General features: G+C 37.6%; 1 protein-coding gene across 1 annotated transcript in view; it reads right to left on the bottom strand.

Annotated features, from left to right (window-relative positions):
• Positions 1-18541, bottom strand: part of LOC308670448 (uncharacterized protein) — a gene marked incomplete at its 5' end in the record, with an annotated part of 97100 nt that overhangs the window by 72182 nt on the left and 6377 nt on the right. Inside the window, 7 exons of the mRNA XM_081331950.1 lie at positions 1121-1223; positions 6293-6360; positions 7081-7174; positions 9588-9781; positions 9878-9938; positions 11996-12065; positions 12152-12185. Of these exons, the coding sequence (XP_081188076.1) occupies positions 1121-1223; positions 6293-6360; positions 7081-7174; positions 9588-9781; positions 9878-9938; positions 11996-12065; positions 12152-12185 (624 nt within the window). The remainder of the gene's footprint in view (positions 1-1120; positions 1224-6292; positions 6361-7080; positions 7175-9587; positions 9782-9877; positions 9939-11995; positions 12066-12151; positions 12186-18541) is intronic.

Here is an 18541-nt window from a genome sequence, read left to right as displayed (position 1 = left end):
GAGGAATGAAGAAATGCACCATTGCCTGGAAGTGGCCAGCACATGGCCCTCGCCTACTTCACATATCCGGCTTGGTGGGTTCTGGGGGAGGGGATGCCATGAGCAGCATAAGAGTCGATGTTACCTGCACAATGCTGCCCAGCCCCCAGCCTGCCCGGTTTTGGCAGGCAGTGGGGCACTTTCCTGACAGTGCCAAGAGGCTGAGCCGGATGGCACGAATCTGAAGAGAAGCACAATGCTGCCCAGGCCCTAGCCTGCCCAAAGTAGGCAGGGTCACATGCTGGCCACTTCCAGGCGATGGTGCATTTCTTCATTCCTCACAAAGGGTGATACCTCCCCAGCCTGCGCCCAGAGGGCAGTGCCAACGCGGCATGGGCCTGTCCCTCACTGTTTCCAGACAGCCTTGTGAAGCTAAGACTGAATGTATTTCAGCATAGATGACCACCACGAAATTGTACATTGGCTCCCAGCTGGCCTGGGCCAGGGCCAAGGCAGCAGGGGCCGTTCCCTTATTGTTTCCAGGATGGCTTCGCGGGCCACATGAAACCACTTCACGGGCCGGATATATATATATACATACACACACACACACACACACACACACACACACACACACACACACACATATATATATATATAAATATATAATTTATTTATTTATTCAAGGCGGTTTACAGGGCAGCATTTAAAAACAATACAATATAAAATTAAAATTAAATTAAATATAGCCCCCAAAAGTCAAAATCACAATTTAAAATCATTAAAACCCCTCAGTCCAGGCCAGATAGCCAGGTTTTTAGGTCCCGGCGAAACGAACGAAGGTCGTTACACACACACATATATACACATACATACATATATATATACAAACACACACTTATTGCAGAAGTTATACACACACACACACATATACACACACTCATGTGTGTGTGTGTGTGTGTATAAAACCTGTGCAATAAGGCATAACTTGAATCAGGCAGACCCAGGATAAAGTTTTACTCAGTTATGGAAATTTGCTGGCAATATATCCATTATATTTTCTATATCTAAATGACTGAAAAACATTTACAATATTTATATATGTTAATATAACAAAAAAGATAATTTATGACAAATTTACCATTAAATGGTTCTTCTATAATACTGTGCATGTGTATTCCAGTTTTGGCAGGAGATGTAGGCAAAGAATTAATAGTTAGTTTCCTGGGGCTTTCTGAAGTACACTATTGGAAACACACATATGTGAGAAACATACATACAAATATAGTCATATACGCATTTTATTTATCTTTATATTTTTACAGAAAAGAAAGATATTTCTGAACATATTATGAAAGCTTTTAGTTACAGAGAACATAAAAGCAATTTAAGGTTTAAGTTTAGCTTTTAAGAAATGTTTGAACAGACATTCATATTATAGATTGTAAATGTTCTCATTTCAAATTATTAGAGTAGAAAAGTAGAAAAGATAACTGGAAAGTCATTTTTAACAAAATTCAAAAAATATGATCTGTGCAACGCACTAAATTTCAAATCTCCCTTCTGAACTACCTCACACCTAGTTTAACGAAGAATGCATTCTAGAATGAGTTGGTTACAATTCAGGATCAAAAGCAAAGTGAAATACTAGTATTCCAAAATTATCATTATCAATTATCACTATTCTTATGTGCCATATAAGAGAAGCCATTAGAGTCTCATACAAGAAAAACATTTTAATAAATATAAAAAGAATGTATTTATAACTAAAGTAACCTTTAACCATAAAGACAATTCATAATGCAAAATTATTGAATGTTAGATCAAGCCTTCAATATTAACACAGCTCCAACTATGGACCCTATACCATATTGATTTATATTTCATATAATTAGAAACTTACTCCTTTATTTAACTCTGTGGGCAGGATTTCAACTAAGCAATATTAAACACCATTGGTAACTTCTATGACCACACTTGTACCTACTGTGCCTTGTGGGGCAGCTTTAATTCAACTCAGCAATGAAATGTCATGGAGGTGGCAAAGAGATAGAATTATGTGTCTCAAGGAGGCACTTTAAGCTGATTTATCTAAATCAACCAGCACTTGCAGGAAAGCGAAGTAGTAAGTTCACATTGCTTTTAATAATAAGGGTGCTATAGAGCTATGCATACAGGTTTAAGCGATAATTTACTCAAATCTTTATTGAAGTGAAGGACTTCATTTCATTTTGATTTTAAGAATCAAATGTATAGACAGAGCATGTCTATATGTTTCCTCAAACATAACGTATTTCAAAAAAGTGGCTTATTCTCATTACCTATGCTAAATTATATTATTATTATTGATCATCGCAGTCAGCCAGATGTTCAGACTGGATTTGGCATTTTTGTCTACCTATCGAGTCCTTACCAAGTACCTGGGATAGGCAGATGTGGATGTTTGATGGTATTACAAATATTGTCGCAGGATGGAAGCAGTTCCCAGTAAGGCTGCCTTTTGCAATCGACTAATGGGGAATTTGTCAATGCCAATGGTGTTCTACTTTGTCATGCTGCTGCTTGTAGTCAGTCTGTGCGATCTTCTTGCAGCAGCTTACCAAGTGGCCCACTGTTTCTTCAGCTTCTTTGCATAGGCGGCACTTACTGTGTGTTGCTGTCTTCTCAATTTAGACTTTGTATGCATTTGTCCTTAAGGCTTGGTCTTGTGCAGCCAGAATTAGTCCCTCGGTCTCTTTCTTCAACTTTCCTGCTCTTAGCCATTGCCAAGTCTTGTTATTATCTGCTTTCCCAGCTATTTTTTTAATGTACTGGCCATGTAGTGCTTTGTCTTCCCATGCCTCTATTCTGTTCTTCATTTAGTCTTTCTTGTAGGCCAGTTTGATCTCTCCAGTAGTCAGTAAGCCTTCCTGATATAATAATTTCAGTGCATCTTCATCATTGTCCTTCAGATATTCTTCCAAAGCCATTTTTTCCTCTTCAACCATCTGATGTACTTGCAGCATTCCACGTCCACCTATTTGCCTTGGTAGAAAGTGTCTGTCAATGTCACTGCGTGGATGAAAGGCATGATTCATTGTCATTATTTTTCTGGTCTTCCTATTCATTGCTTTTAGTTCTGGTTGAGTCCAGTCCATTGTTCCAGCTGTGTATCTAATGACTGGAATTGCCCAGGCGTTAATTGCCTTCATGGTATTTCCCCCATTGTGTTTGGACTTTCAAGATCTTCTTTACTCTCTTGATGTATTCACGTCAAATCTTTTTCTTGACTTCAGTGTGCTTGATGTTGTCAGCTTGAAGGATACCGAAGTATTTGTAGTAATCTTCCTCATACAGACTCTTAATGTTATTTTCGTGGGGCATCTTGATGCCTTCAATTTTCACTATTTTTTCTTGTTTGATAGTAAGTGTGGCACATTTGTCCAAGCCAAACTCCATTGCAATATCTTGGCTATATATCCGGACAGTGTTCAGCAGCGATTCTATTTCAGATGATTTTTTTTCCATACAGCTTCAGATCATCCATGTAAAGGAGGTGGGATATAGTCTGGCATATGTTTTTGATGTTTGATAGCCATGTCCTGAGTTATACAGTATTGTTGACAGAGGAAACAGTGCAGTAACAAATAGTAGTGGTGATAATGAACCTCCTTGAAATATTCCTCTCGATATTAACCTCTCCCAGTCTTTCACCATTGACCTGCAACTGTGTCTTCCATTGTGCCATCAATCTTTGCACAAATTTTCTGATGTTTATACTGACTCCTGTTATTTCTAGGCATTTGTTTATGGAGTCATGTGGCAGAGTCAAATGCCTTTTTGTAGTCAATCCATGCCACATTCAGGTTGGTCTTCCTTTTCTTGCAGTTTTCCAAGATCATTTTGTCTATTAGGAGTTGATCTTTTGTTCCTCTGCTATTGGGGCGGTTTCCTCTCTATTCGGGTGGAAAGAGATTGTTTTCAACTAGATGCTGTTGTACTGCATCAGCTACCACACCAGTTAGCAATTTGAAAGTTGTTGATAAGCAGGTAATTGGCCTGCAATTGCCTGGCGTTGCCCCTTTTGCTGGATTTTTCATTATTAGGTAGGTTTTCCCAGTTGTTAGCCACTTTTCAATTTCTCCTCCTTGTAGTATATTGTTGAACTGCTTGGCAATGAGTGGGTATATAATCATAATCATAATAGTAAAGTTGGAAGGGACCTTGGAGGTCATCTAGCCCAACCCCCTGCTCAGGCAGGAAACCCTATACCATTTCAGGAAAATGGCTGTCCAGTCTCTTCTTAAAAACTTCCAGTGTTGGAGCATTCAGAGCTTCTGGAGGCATGTTGCTTCACTGGTTAATTGTTCTATCTCTCAGGAAGTTTCTCCTTAGTTCTAGGTTGCTTCTCTCCTTGATTAGTTTCCATCCGTTGCTTCTTCTCCTGCCTTCGGGCGCTTTGGAGAATAGCTTGCCTCCCTCTTCTTTGTGGCAGCCCCTGAGATATGGGACACTGCTATCATGTCTCCCCTAGTCCTTCTCTTCATTAAACTAGACATACCCAATTCCAGCAGCCGTTCCTTATATGTTTTAGCCTCCAAACCTCTAATCATTTTTGTTGCTCTTCTCTGTACTCTTTCCAGAGTCTCAACATCTTTTTTACATCGTGGTGACCAAAACTGGATGGAGTATTCCATGTGTGGCCTTATCAAGGCATTGTAAAGTGGTATTAATACTTCACATGATTTTGATAACATTCCTGTTAATGCAGCCTAGCACTGTGTTGGCTTTTTTGGCAGCTGCAGCACACTGCTGGCTCATATTTAAGTGATTGTCCACTAGGACTCCGAGATCCCTCTCAGTTACTATTATTGAGCAAGGTACCACCTATACTATACCTGTACATTTGGTTTTTCTTGCCTAAATGTAGAACCTTACTTTTTTCACCATTGAATTTCATTTTGTTAGGTAGCGTCCAGTGTTCAAGTCTGTCCAGATCCTCCTGTATCTTAAGCCTGTCTTCTGGAGTGTTGGCTATTCCTACCAGCTTGGTGCCGTCTGCAAATTTGATGAGTTCCCCATCTATCCCTTTGTCCAAATTGTTGATGAAGATGTTGAAGAGCACTGGGCCCAGAACAGAGCCCTGGGGCACCCCACTACACACTTTCCTCCATGTAGATGCGGTTCCATTGAGGACCACACGCTGGGTACGGCCGGTCAGCCAGCTACAAATCCATCTGGTGGTGATGCTGTTTAACCCACATTTTTCTATCTTATCAAGTAGTATGTTGTGATCTACTTTATCAAATGCCTTACTGAAGTCCAAGTAAATTATATCCACAGAATTCCTCTGATCCACTAATTTTGTCACTTGGTCAAAGAATGCAATAAGATTTGTCTGTCATGATCTGTTTTTGCCAAACCCATATTGACTTTTAGTAATGACTTTGTTTCAGCCAAAACCCACGCAGTTCATTTTCACCTGGTGCTGACCAATTTTTGATGTTCCTTGCTCTTTTTTCCACCATTTTTGTCGTTATTACTAGTTCTTTCATTTCAACTTCTGTTTTATTTGCATCCACCTCTTTTAACAAAGCCGCATCCTTGTTGTGTTTCTTTGGGTTATCCCATTCTGCTTCCAGAACTGCACTGTTTCTTCCTTGTCAGGTACTGACTGATTCATTGCAGATGATGATGATGATGATGATGATGATGATGATGATGATGATGATGATGATGATTATTATTATTATTATTATTATTATTATTATTATTATTATTATTAAATTTCTATCTATATTTCTCCATCTATTGAGAGAGAGAGATCAATACATGGAAAATTTTACCTATATAATATCTATATAGAGAGATGAATTCCTAGAATTCTGTATATAAATAAATGGTTTGAAATTAAAAAAAATATTTTTGTCACTGGCCACTTTGAGAATGCAAAATACAAAATGGGTAAACCTTATGAGTAATTGTGTGGAAAAGAACTCAAACTAAACTCCTTGGAGCTTCAAAAATTATTCTGATTTAATAAGAAATGTTCTGTGCTTAGGAAAATAACTATATATATCCATAGACACTAGAACAGACATGTCAAACTCGCGATGTTACGTGATGTCACGTGATGTATTGGAGCTTTTTCTCCATTGCCGGAAATGGGGTGGGCGCAGTTTCTTGATGACGCGTCTGGCCTGTGGGACGGCAGTTTGACACCCTTACACTAGAAGCTAAAACTGATTAATACAAGAAACAATATATCAAAACAGATTTTAAAATGGAAGTATTTCTTTGAACTCATAGAGCACAGAAAATTTTTAAAACCTACTTCTGAATCCCATGGAGATTCTGTACAGTTCTCCTTTTCATCTTTGTCCATGCCCAAAGTTGATTTAGCTGTAAAATAAAATAGTAAATTCTTTACAAAATAATTAGTATTCATTATTCAAAAACTGAGATTGTGGCAATTCAGATTTGAAAAGTATTGTCAGACGCTATTCATTCCTCCACCTCCGTATTTGTTTGGTTGTGCCAATTTATCATTCCTCAGTCCTATTCTTATAGTCACACCTTGGTAAAGCAAGACAAAAGAGTTAACTAGATTATAGTGCAATTATTTAATTTAAATAATTAAATGCTTCTCATAGCTATGTCATTCTGACATTAGCTATGCACACTACTTTTACTAAATATTGCTGAGGAATTAAAGCAAAATTAATTGTATTCTTGGTCAGCCCCCAAATTAAAAAGAAGTTTCCACAAAAGAAAACAACCTTCTCCTGACACAGATTTTTAGAAACCAGCCACAGCATTTTTTAAACATAGAGCATGAAAAATGAAATGTAACATGATAGCATCCCAACAGATGTCCAGTTCATAATAAAGCATTTATTTACAAACAGGCTATTTCCAAAAGCAATTTTGTTTATATATTTTAATCTTTTAATATTAAACTGTATTAAAAATAATGGCAATAACCAATTAATTATTTGTTTTATGAATTTTAATTATTAAACTATTAGCTTAATGAAACTGTAATGGATAAACATATAAAGTGACTTTATTAGATCTAATTTGCATGTGATGCAGATTACTTAATATAACTAAAACTTATACCTTTTGGTGAGAGACTCCAAGACTGCCTACAAACAATACTTTTTTTATTGGCAATATCCTGTTCACCACGTTCATCATCTTTTGAAGATTTCTCCTAACAGAAAGAACAACATTCAGTATTTATTATACATATCAGTTGGAAATTGTAATGTTCTTTTATTACTTTAAATAAGTATTTAGAATTTATGAATAAAATTTTAATCTATGTGATTTTATCAGGGAGTCATAAACTGTCTGGGATATTGCCAAGAATATATAATCACAAATGTACTGACTCTCCCAGGACTCCAAAATATCAAAACTATTTAGCAGCCTATGCTTAAAAATACAATGTTAAATTCCTATCAAACAATCATGAGAAGTAAATGCATCAATTTAATTTTTAATATGATAAATATAGATATGTATAGCCCATGCAAACAAAAGCTCTTTTGGGGACCTCCATAATTTTTACAAATGGGAAAGGGTCCTGAGAGAAAAAAGTTTAAGAAACACTGAACTACTAAAGCAGGGGTGTCAAACTGCCGGCTCACAGGCCGGACACGTCAACCAGAAGCCACGCCCACCGCTGCCGGCAATGGCAAAACTGTTCCGATACATCTTGAGACGTCACGTGATATCGTGAGTTTGACATGTCTATAAAGTATCCTCAGTGTAATGTAAAGTATGACATGTTATAATACCAGAAAAAAATGTTATAATACCAAGACCATAACTTATACGTTTATTTATTTATTGTGTATATTATGTAGTTATTATTACCATCAACAAAATAATGGTTATTACTATCATTTTATTAATCAATAAAACAATTACAGTATTAATCAAATTAATCTATAAAAATATAATTGTGTTATAGTATGAATCTGTATGCCTTATTTTCTTTGTACCATCTTCCAAAAAATTTACAATTAAAATTATAAAATTAATTTTGAGAAAAAATTAGAAGCCATTCTTAAAGACTGATATGCAGTATGGGGTGTGTGTAAGTGTACTAACATGCCTATTGTCCGTCACATTTGGCCCAGCCTAGCATGGGGGGGGCTGTGAATGGCAGGCACATGCACAGCTCCATTTGTGTCAGTGGTGTATATGCGTGCCCTCCACTTGCACAAATGGAGATTGTGCACAAGCGGAGGTTGCTTGCACTTACCTGCAAAGCTCCACTTGTGTGAGCGGCAAACACTTGTGCTTGTGAGTAAAGCTCTACTTACGTGAGTGGAGAGTACTTGCGCTCATGAAGCTCCACTCCTGCAAATGGAGCTTCACATGTGAGCCCAAGCGCCCTCTGCTCAAAAGTGGAGCTTCATGCGTGTGCTTGCCCATTCTCCCATGGTTCGGTTTCGAACAGGCTGCAGCCCGGGGGCTAGGGTGCCCTAGTCTAAATGATTAGGAATGGATTTTATTTCTGCTGTGCCATTAAAGTATCATTAATGAACAAACTTGATAAAGTACAGTTTTTTATTTATGAAATCCAATTTTATTAAAAACATTTTCCCTTTGCAATAGATTCATTTACTTTCAAATCAGATTGGAAAGTTTTCAGATTTTCATCCTCACTATGTTTATACATTGTTGGCTCCTATATTGCTTTTTCCAGTTTTTTTTGAATCCATACATTCCTTTTCTCCAGGGTTCTGATATCCTGCAAAATCAGGATTCCTAATATTCTGTTGTGTATTCGTGGTTTTTCCAAGTTCTGCTTCTGATCCACAATTACGACTTTCAATATCATCCAAAGGGAATCCATGCCATTTTCATGGGAGTTAGTAGAGAAAGTAAAGAGTGTAGTTTTTCCAACATTCTCCAAAGAAAAAACATTTTTGCAATACCGTTTTTGATTCTCATATGACAATTTATTATTATTATCAGTGTCCTGGGGTTTTTGCAACTTCTAAATTTGATTTTCATAACTAGATTTTTTTTCAATTGAATGTTCAGGCAGTTTCCTATTTACCTTGTTAGTAATTGCATGGTCATGTGAAGATTCAGAATGACCAGAAATAAAAGCTTCACAAATATTAGTACCATCTTGCATCTTTTCATTTTGTACATTGCATACTTCATTATTACACTTTAAAAGATTTGCTTCCCTCTCGTGTTCATTTTCTCTGGAATGTTCTTTCCCTCCTGATTTGTCAACATATTCTTCTTCCTTATTTTCTGCCTTGCTCCAAATTTGTTTTATGTTTTCTTCCTCCCCTTCTGTATTGCAGTGCTCCTCCATTTCTTTTACTTTTTCCTCCTCCTCCTCTTCTTCGTTCTCCTCTTCTTTTTCATTTTTCTTCTCTTTTTCCCTCTTCCCATTAAATTCTTCTTCCTTACTGCTTGCAAAAGAACTGTCAGAATCATTTAATTCTTGCTTATTGGGTATTAATCTTTTTTGCATATTTTTTTAATAATTTCTTTTGACTGATTTTTGTTTTCATTGTCTTCACAAAATCACATGTGGGTATAAAAATATACAATAAATAATATAATACAATGGATGAATTTAAACTTATTACCTGTTTAGAATGCAAGGTTCTCTGGGAACATTTAGAAAAGGAGCCAGGAGAGGAATGGATAGAATGAGGAAAGGTTTTGACTTGGAACAAAGGCTTAGGAAGGGATTCATTGCATTCTTCAAATTCACAATCTGCTTTATTTTGCTGTGAACTGCCTAAGACTTCTGTTTGGATGGCGCAATCTTTCTCATCTACTGCATCAAAATACAAATACACACAGAGATTAAAAAAAATTAATGTTTTCTGTAGATAGGCAGTATAATCATAACTTATTTTTCCAAGCAACTTACAATTTTTCAAGAAGTCCCATGGACCTTTCATTAGCTGAGCCAAACTTGTTTTTTCTGGTTTCTAAGAATGAAAGTTGAAGCAGAAGTTTTCACTGTAACAAGCATTTCTATACTATCTTTACATTTTGCTCTTCTTCCAAAAAACCTTGATTGATAAATGTTATCAACCCTCCCCTTTCCTACTTTATTCTGTAACCAACGTATGAGCTAAGTGAAACTTAAAACAGTGTGTCTTCCTGGTCTAGTCCAAACTTCTACCCACACTGACAAAATCATATTATTTTAATTTTAACCACCTGGCTAGGGTGCTTTAATTTGGAATACAGCATTAAGCAGAAGATAGAATTTATGAATAAATAGCCCCTTTCAATTCTGATTCTATGCATATTTTTCAAATGACAGAAAGTGATCCAAATACTAGTACAAAACCATACCCACTCCTGAGCTCCACAGCTTTTTCAAATGGCTTCAGCTTAGAAAATCCTGTTCCAATATTTTTGTTCCAAATTCAGAACCAAACTTTTTGTTCTAAGCTTGGGGTATTTTGTTCTATATCAGGGGTCCCCACCCCGGTCCGTAGACTAGTACCGGGCTGCGGCATGCCAGCAACTGGTCCACACAAACAAGCAAACCCCCATCCATGAGATGTAGGCAGCACACAAAACCACGCACCCTCTGGTCCGCAGAAAAACCTTTCTCCATGGAAATGGTCCCTGGTGCCCAAAAAGTTGGGGACCTCTGTTCTATATGATTTTAGGTCCAGTGACTGGCTAGTTTTAAATACTTACACATAATGAAGACTTTTAGAATTATCAATCAATAAAATAGCAAGTTGATCCTATTCTTGCTACTATTCATTGGAAGTAAAGGGCAGGTATGCTGAAGAACAATTAAATTTAGAGAATAGAAACAATTTCAGAATTATTGATTATAGAGAAGTCCCAGTTAATGGATGGTAATGTAATGTTATCTTTATGAGATTTCTGTCCTTTTTTTCCAGCAATTTCCCAACTGCAAAAGTATGAAATTGCATTATAAATATTGCTGTGATGTTTAGCTTTCGAGGTTGTAAATGCAACCTTTGGTTTTTTAATTGAACTTAGCAAGTGAGTAAGTAAGTTTTTGCTATTGAACCCAGTCTACCATCTGTTGTCTATTTCTTCTCTGGGCTCAGTTCTGTGGCTGCTTCCACAGGTCTACCAAGATGCAAAATATGGACTTAATTGCTGTTTAGATTGTTTGCTATAGGAATTATTTTTAATGTTTTAATCTGTTTTCCTGTAGAATGGGTATTGGTGAAGTTCGAATGGCCTGCTCTGCCTCCTATTTTTGTGAAACTAGAACAAAAAACAAAGCATTTGTTTTAAATTCTCATTATTCTCCACAGTGGAACATCATGAATTATTTTCTTTGACATGAAATAGTTAAAAGTATTTTGAATGTTGCTGTATCAGAAACAAGGCACATGAATCTTTCTGATGGAACCATCCCAAAAGGATCTGTTTTGTTCTGATTGCAGGTCAAAATACGTTTTCTGATTCAGGTGCTCCCTTATTGGGCGTTTTTCAGTAATATCCACATTCTTGAAACTAGGATAGCATACTGTATTCAAACTGCTCTACTTGTTCCCTTATTCTATGGCTGCACTCACTCTTCAGATTAAAACCTTTTGCTTTAGTTTTTCAATAATTTCATTTAGGATCTCATCTGTAAAGTCTGAATACTGATTAGCTATAACAATCAATAGCAATAGCACTTAGATTTATATACCGTTTCATAGTGCTTTACAGCCCTTTCTAAGCGGTTCACAAAATCACCATATTGCTTCCGACAATCTGGGTCCTCATTTTACCCACCTCAAAAGGATGGAAGGCTGAGTCAACCTTGAGCTGGTAAGAATCAAACTGCCAAACTGAAGGCAGTCGGCCGTCAGCAGAAGTAGCCTGTAGTCCTGCATTTTAACCACTGCGTCACCACGGCTCAAGCTGTATGTATTGCATTAAACTTAGGATCTGAATTGTAGTTCATATTTTCTTTCCATCCAAACAAGTATTAATTAGTATCATAACAAGACTGTCATTGTTAGTGGTTTTGAGTATTCATTGTACAAAATCCTACCTTGGGACTGCAGCCTAGATCCTCTTCTTCTGAAGAAAGCCAGCTATCATCATCTGCTTTTTCAGAATTGCTTAAACAGAAATGCATATATATACAAAAATAAGAATCTATCTCTTTCTGGAACTTCCTGAATTTAAATCGAAATTTAAATCCTACCTTACTGAATCTCCAGAAGAGTAGTTGTCAATAACTGTCAAAAACCCAAACAAAGAAAAATAAAAATGCAGAAAATCAAGTGACAAAATTATAAAAACTTTATATATTAAGGTACTTCAAACTACATACGTTTAAATGAAGAAAAATACCTTAAAAATAAAAAACAACTTCCTCAGTTAGCAAACATTATTTAATTAGATTTTTGTATCTATTGTGAGGCCTTCCAATTTTTAAACTGGAAGTTATATTTGGTATAAATATTTGTATTCCGTTGCATCTTAGATTGTATAGAAGTTCATGATTTAACAGTTTTACTGCTTGTTTTATGGAATTTCCATTTCAATATTAATTTTTTATTTGGTTCAATAAAAGAATGACATTCTAAGAGTGAAATATGAAAAAGGCTTGTATGCACAAAAAACCCATAAGCATTCAGCAATCTCATATAGAATGAGACCAATTTTTATACTAGTAAGACCTAAGCATATGATTAGATTAACAAACTGCATAAAGTTACTATGGTGATCCAAGAGCATCCAATTTGATAAATAAATAAAAAATAAATAACAAGTTCACTCTTACAATAAAACCAATAGGGTTCCCGAGGCTTGGGATCAAAAACTATATGCAGCCATTGCTATAAATTTTCACCCAAACTCTATAAAGTCTATATACAACTTTATTACTATATGTCTGTACTCTCTGCTGACTTGTGATAATAACTGAGGCACAAATGTTTGACTATCTTGTAATGGCTTATAAAATCACATGCTTAAATTTATGTAAAACTGCTCAAAAAGACGGTCCTAGGATTGGATGCAATTTGTGACTGAATGAAATTTAGGCAGTGGTTTGCTCTCCAAGCTTCTTTCAATTTAGTTCTAACTTCTTCAGATTATAGAGAAAATGAAAAATTCTGAACTAACATCTGTATAGTTATGAAGTAGATATTGAGAAGAAAGCTGACATTTGATATATTTACCGTAATTCAGAATCATTTTCTGCTTCAATAGTGGTTATTATTTGTTTTTAATATTTTATTTCTGTAAACATATGTCTAGGGTTATACATGAACATAGAATTATTTTATTGAGAATTTTGTTAAAAAGACTTAAATATTAGGAACTTAGAAATAGAAGGAACATTATAATAGTTTTCAAATCTGTCTTAGCAGCTGTCTTTGCATACTAATCCCCAATACCTGTCTCTTTTCACACAAAATGGTAATATTATGCACAAGATAAATCTGTGCAAGGCCTTCTTAGCCACAGCTGCCATAACTAAAAAACACCCTAGAACCTGATGGACCCTGAATCTATAGTCACTTGATTCTATTAATGTTTAAGGTTGTTCCTCTCATCCAGGCCTTGACAGCTCTAGGCACTGGGACAAGCCCTTAACAGTATCACTCGTTCAGTCACTGGTTTATATATACAGCTGAGTATGATTCATCTACTGATTATACCTGACCTGAAGCTGATAGTGATCTTTCCCAACAGCTTCATATAAATGTTAAACTGAAGGGGCAAGAATACTGAGCTCTATGGCCCCATGCAAACTAGAGGCTTCAGACTCAACCCCTCTCTTTGCATCAGCAGGTCATGGAGAAAAGAGTATCACTAGAACATAGGCTTCACAGTCCCTGTTATCAATCCTGAACTAGATCGCTATCAATGGCATTGAAAGCTACTAAGAAACCAAGGAGCACTTAGGATGGTTGCACAACCACCAATCAGAGGTTATCAAGAAAGATCATGCCTCAATAAACAAATTCAGGCCTGCCCAGCCAGAGTTCACCTCAAAGCAAATCCAAGATACTTTATTTGTCAGATGCCTAAAATATTCCTCACAGTAGCCCTATGAATATTCTTGCATGAGGGAACTGATCATTTTAAAACAAGCTGCTGGTTTGTATCTGTGGATGCCCAAAAGTAGAAAAATTGTTATATTTTGCTGCTTTTATCACCATGATATTGCTAATATGGTTATTAAATGTGTTCGGTCAGATTTACTCTCCGTCATTCTTCAATGGTGGGCTAAGCAATTCTTCTGTCATTTCATCCCCCAGATCTTATTTCATCCCATAGGACGAAAAACACCAAGATACTCCATAGGAACAATTCAAAGACCCTCGTCACAAGCCAATTCCAAGTGGAGTTAAGGGTTTCACTCAAACTAACAGATTCATGCCCCCTCCCCAAATTCCTTTCTCTGAAATCAGTCATCAGTCACCTTCTGATCTAACAGGGCCATGTTAAATATAGTAAAGTCCTCGAAAGAAGAATTACTAGTTGTTGTTTTTAATTATATCACTAGATGGAGCAGCTCTGTTAGGGCTGTGGAATAAAGAAATTCTGCATCTAGAATTTTTAGTCCTCACACACTGATTCAATATTATGCTGGTTCTCATTTTCAAATTAGCCTTGCTAGATACTAAAAATTGCTATAGATCTGCAACTAAGCCTTTTCTAAAACGAGGGGTCCTTGGTGCTCTCTCAGTGGAGTTGTTTTCTTGCAGACATTTAACTAGGTAACATCATCAGTGTTAGTAGGAAGCCCTAGTGGCTTGCCCTGCCATTGTGGGTGGGAAAGTCTTGATGGTTCTTTGATTGGGCTGTTTACTTTTAGCATCAGTTCTGTCATGAACTTAGTGCTTTTCTGGCAGCCTGCTATAAATTGTTAGGGAGCTGGGGGAGAAGAGGAAATAGGCAACTGGCATGTAAACTGTATGTCTCAGAGAGTCAACAGGTAATGGTCCTACAAAAAATTCCCGACTTAAAATTGGCTGGGCATTTTGGCTTCATAAAAACCCTACACCTTGTGAAGCACCAATTCTGGTTGCCTTCACAAAAAAAGGACATAGAGAGCTATGAAGCCAGCTGCCCCATTTATGCCTCCACAAAAAGGTGCCAAGGGAAAACCCTGGGATTCCTCCAGCCACTGTCTAAAGCTAGAGTCTAAAGCTCCATGGAAAGAAATTTAAATGGACTTTAATTCAGGGAAATCCATAATTTGGGTGATAACTGACCTCTTCTCTAAACAGGTGCACTTTGTGCTGTGCCAAAAGGTGTCCCCTGAGCTCACTCCTTAGCTAAACTATTCGTACAGCATATTTAGAGACTTCACGGGGTGCCAGAGAGAATCATATCAGATTGCAGGACTTAATTTACTTTGTGGTTCTGGCAAGAGTTCTTGAAACTGTTGGGGATCACCTAGGGACTTACAGTTGCAAGAAAAAGTATGTGAACCCTTTGGGATTACGTGGAGTTTTGCATGAATTGGCCATAAAATGCGCTCTAAACGTCATGTAAGTCACAACAATAGAAAAACACAGTCTGCTTAAAATAATACTACACAAACATTAGCTGTTGTCATGTTTTAATCGAACATAAGATGAAAATATTCACATAATAACTGGCTGACCCTCCTTTGGCAGCAATAACCTCAACCAAACGTTTCCTGTAGTTGCAGATCAGACCTGCACAACGATCTGGAGTAATTTTGGACCACTCCTCTGCACAAAACTGTTTCTGTGTAGCAATATTCTTGGGATGTCTGGTGTGAATCGCTCTCTTAAGGTCATGCCACAGCATTTCAATCGGGTTGAGGTCAGGACTCTGACTGGGCCACTCCAGAAGGCGTATTCTGTTCTGTTGAAGCCACTGTTTTGTTGAATTACTTGTACGCTTTGGGTCATTGTCCTGTTGCATCACCCATCCTCTGCGGAGCTTCAGTTGGCGGACAGATGGTCGTACGTTTTCCTGCAAAATGTCCTGATAAACTCTGGAATTCATTTTCCCATCAATGACAACAATCCGTCCAGGCCCTGAGGCAGCAAAGCAGCCCCAAACCATGATGCTCCCTCCGCCATGTTTTACAGTGGGGATGAGGTTTTGATGTTGGTGTGCTGTGCCTTTTTTTCTCCACACATAGTGTTGTGTGTTTTTCCCAAACAACTCAATTTTGGTTTCATCTGTCCACAGTATATTTTGCCAGTAGTGCTGTGGAACATCCAGGTGCTCTTTTGCAAACTTAAAACGTGCTGCAATATTTTTTTTGGACAGCAATGGCTTCCTCCGTGGTGTCCTCCCATGTACTCCATTCTTGTTTAATGTTTTCCTTATTGTAGATGTGTCAACAAAAATGTTAGCATGTGCCAGAGATTTATGTAGGTCTTTAGCTGACACTCTAGGATTCTTCTTTACCTCATTAAGCATTATGCGCTGTGCTCTTGCAGTCATTTTTACAGGACGACCACGCCTAGGGAGAGTAGCAACAGTGCTAAACTTTCTCCATTTGTAGACAGTCTGTCTTACCGTGGACACATGAACATCAAGGCTTTTGGAGATACTTTTGTAACCCTTTCCAGCTTCATGCAAGTCAACAATTCTTGATCGTAGGTCTTCTGAGAGCTCTTTTCTGCGAGGCATGGTTCACATCAGACAGTGCTTCTTGAGACCAGTAAACCCAAAACAGGTGTGTGTTTTTAAAGGGCAGGACAGCTGTCAGCAAGACATCCAATATCATCACACTGGTTGGAATCAAGGTTGGCTCACTCCTGGCTCCAATTAGCTCTTGGAGAAGTCATTAGGCTAGGGGTTCACATACTTTTTCCACCCTGCACTGTGAATGTTTACATGTTATGTTCAATTAAAACATGACAACAGCTAATGTTTGTATAGTATTATTTTAAGCAGACTGTGTTTTTCTATTGTTGTGACTTACATGATGTTTAGAGCGCTTTTTATGGCCAATTCATGCAAAACTCCACGTAATCCCAAAGGGTTTACATACTTTTTCTTGGAACTATAGCTCCTCCCACAATCCGGAAACGAATGGGGGGTGAATGTGTGAATGGAGTCCTGGAACAATACATCAGATGCTATTTTAATTACCAGCAAAACGATTGGCACACCTCTTCCCTTTTGCTATGGCTTATAACATTGTGGTACATAATAGCACTGGATTAACCCCATTCAAAGTGGCTACAGGCAGCCACTCCTCAAACAGCTTCTTTAAAAGAATGGAATACACAATTGCAAAATTCCTGAACTGCAATTAGTAAGCACTCGAGGAGGTAAAGGAATCATACAAAAAAAACAACAAGCTGACAAGAAATGCTCCAAACCAAAAGAATTCAAAATTGGAGACAAAGTCTATCTATCCACCAAATATTTATAGTCCAGACAACCTTCAAAAAAGTTGGGTCCAAAATATATTGGCCCATCAACCCAGTAACTGTTGAACTTGAATTGCCAAAACCTTTCAGACATGTTCATCCAATGTTCCACTGCAGTTTGCTAAAGTCGGCCATCACCTCTATTAAATGCCCAGCAATTAAACTGATCCCATTATGATTGAGGGGGAGCAACATTTCAGGTCAAAGACATTCTGGATTCACATACACACTGGGGGAAAATCCAATACTTAGTGGCGTGGAAGGACTTCCCACCCTCCGAAACAGAATGGGCAGATTCACAACATATAAGGGCTACCAAATTACTTTAAAAGTTCCATGAACAATACCTGGACAAACCTCATTGAATATCAATTAATTTAGCATTTGTATTTCTCTCTCTCTCTCTCCCCTCGTTTGCTTTCCTCTACACAACTGACATCTCTGAAAAGGGGGGGGGAATGTCAGATCTGCCATCTTCAGCTTAGCGCTTTGCTGGCATCCTGCTATAAATTGTTAGGGGGCTGGGGGGAAGAGGAAATAGATAATTGGCATGTAATTGGCATGGTCGAGACGAGGTAAAGAGGAGTGGGTAACAGGTTTGGCAGAAGCCAGAAATGTGAGAACCAGCCTGTTCCAGTCTTCAAATCCACGAAGACTGGGAAAGGAATACGAAGTGCACCAAGTGGCAGCAAACATCCAAGCAGTTCCCAAAACACCTAGTAGCACGCCAGTGGACAAAGACAGACCGGCTAAGGGGGAGGACAGGGAGAAGGGGGAATACTGTAACTTTTTGTGAAGGAACTTTAGTTCTAGCCTGCTTTCACTGCAATCACTAATCCTTAGTAAAAGAACCTATCACATCAACCAAATGGAGTCGAGGACCTTTCTTTCCTAGGGACCTAGCTAGGGCAAGTCTGACAGTTTGTTTTGGCAGTTCCTTGATTGGGGTATTGTTTACTTCTTCATTGTTGATATTAATCATTTTTGGACTTGGTTTGGTCTAGAATAGTCACAGTCTCTCCAGTTGAAACTATGGTTACGTCTGTCGATGTTTTTATATAGTTTATATAGTTTTTATCTTTTATTTATTGTAAGTCTCCCAGAATTACCTTGAGGTAAGATGGGCAGCCTATAAATTTAACAAAGAAGCAAACAAACACTATTTGGACAAACACAATCACACTACAGCAACCCTGAACATCTGAAAAAGG

This window comes from Vipera berus (assembly GCF_964194415.1).
Source record: "Vipera berus genome assembly, chromosome: 6".
Lineage (NCBI taxonomy): Eukaryota > Metazoa > Chordata > Lepidosauria > Squamata > Viperidae > Vipera > Vipera berus.
The sequence above is the reverse complement of the archived record's forward strand: the minus strand, read 5'-3'. Positions and strand labels throughout refer to the sequence as shown.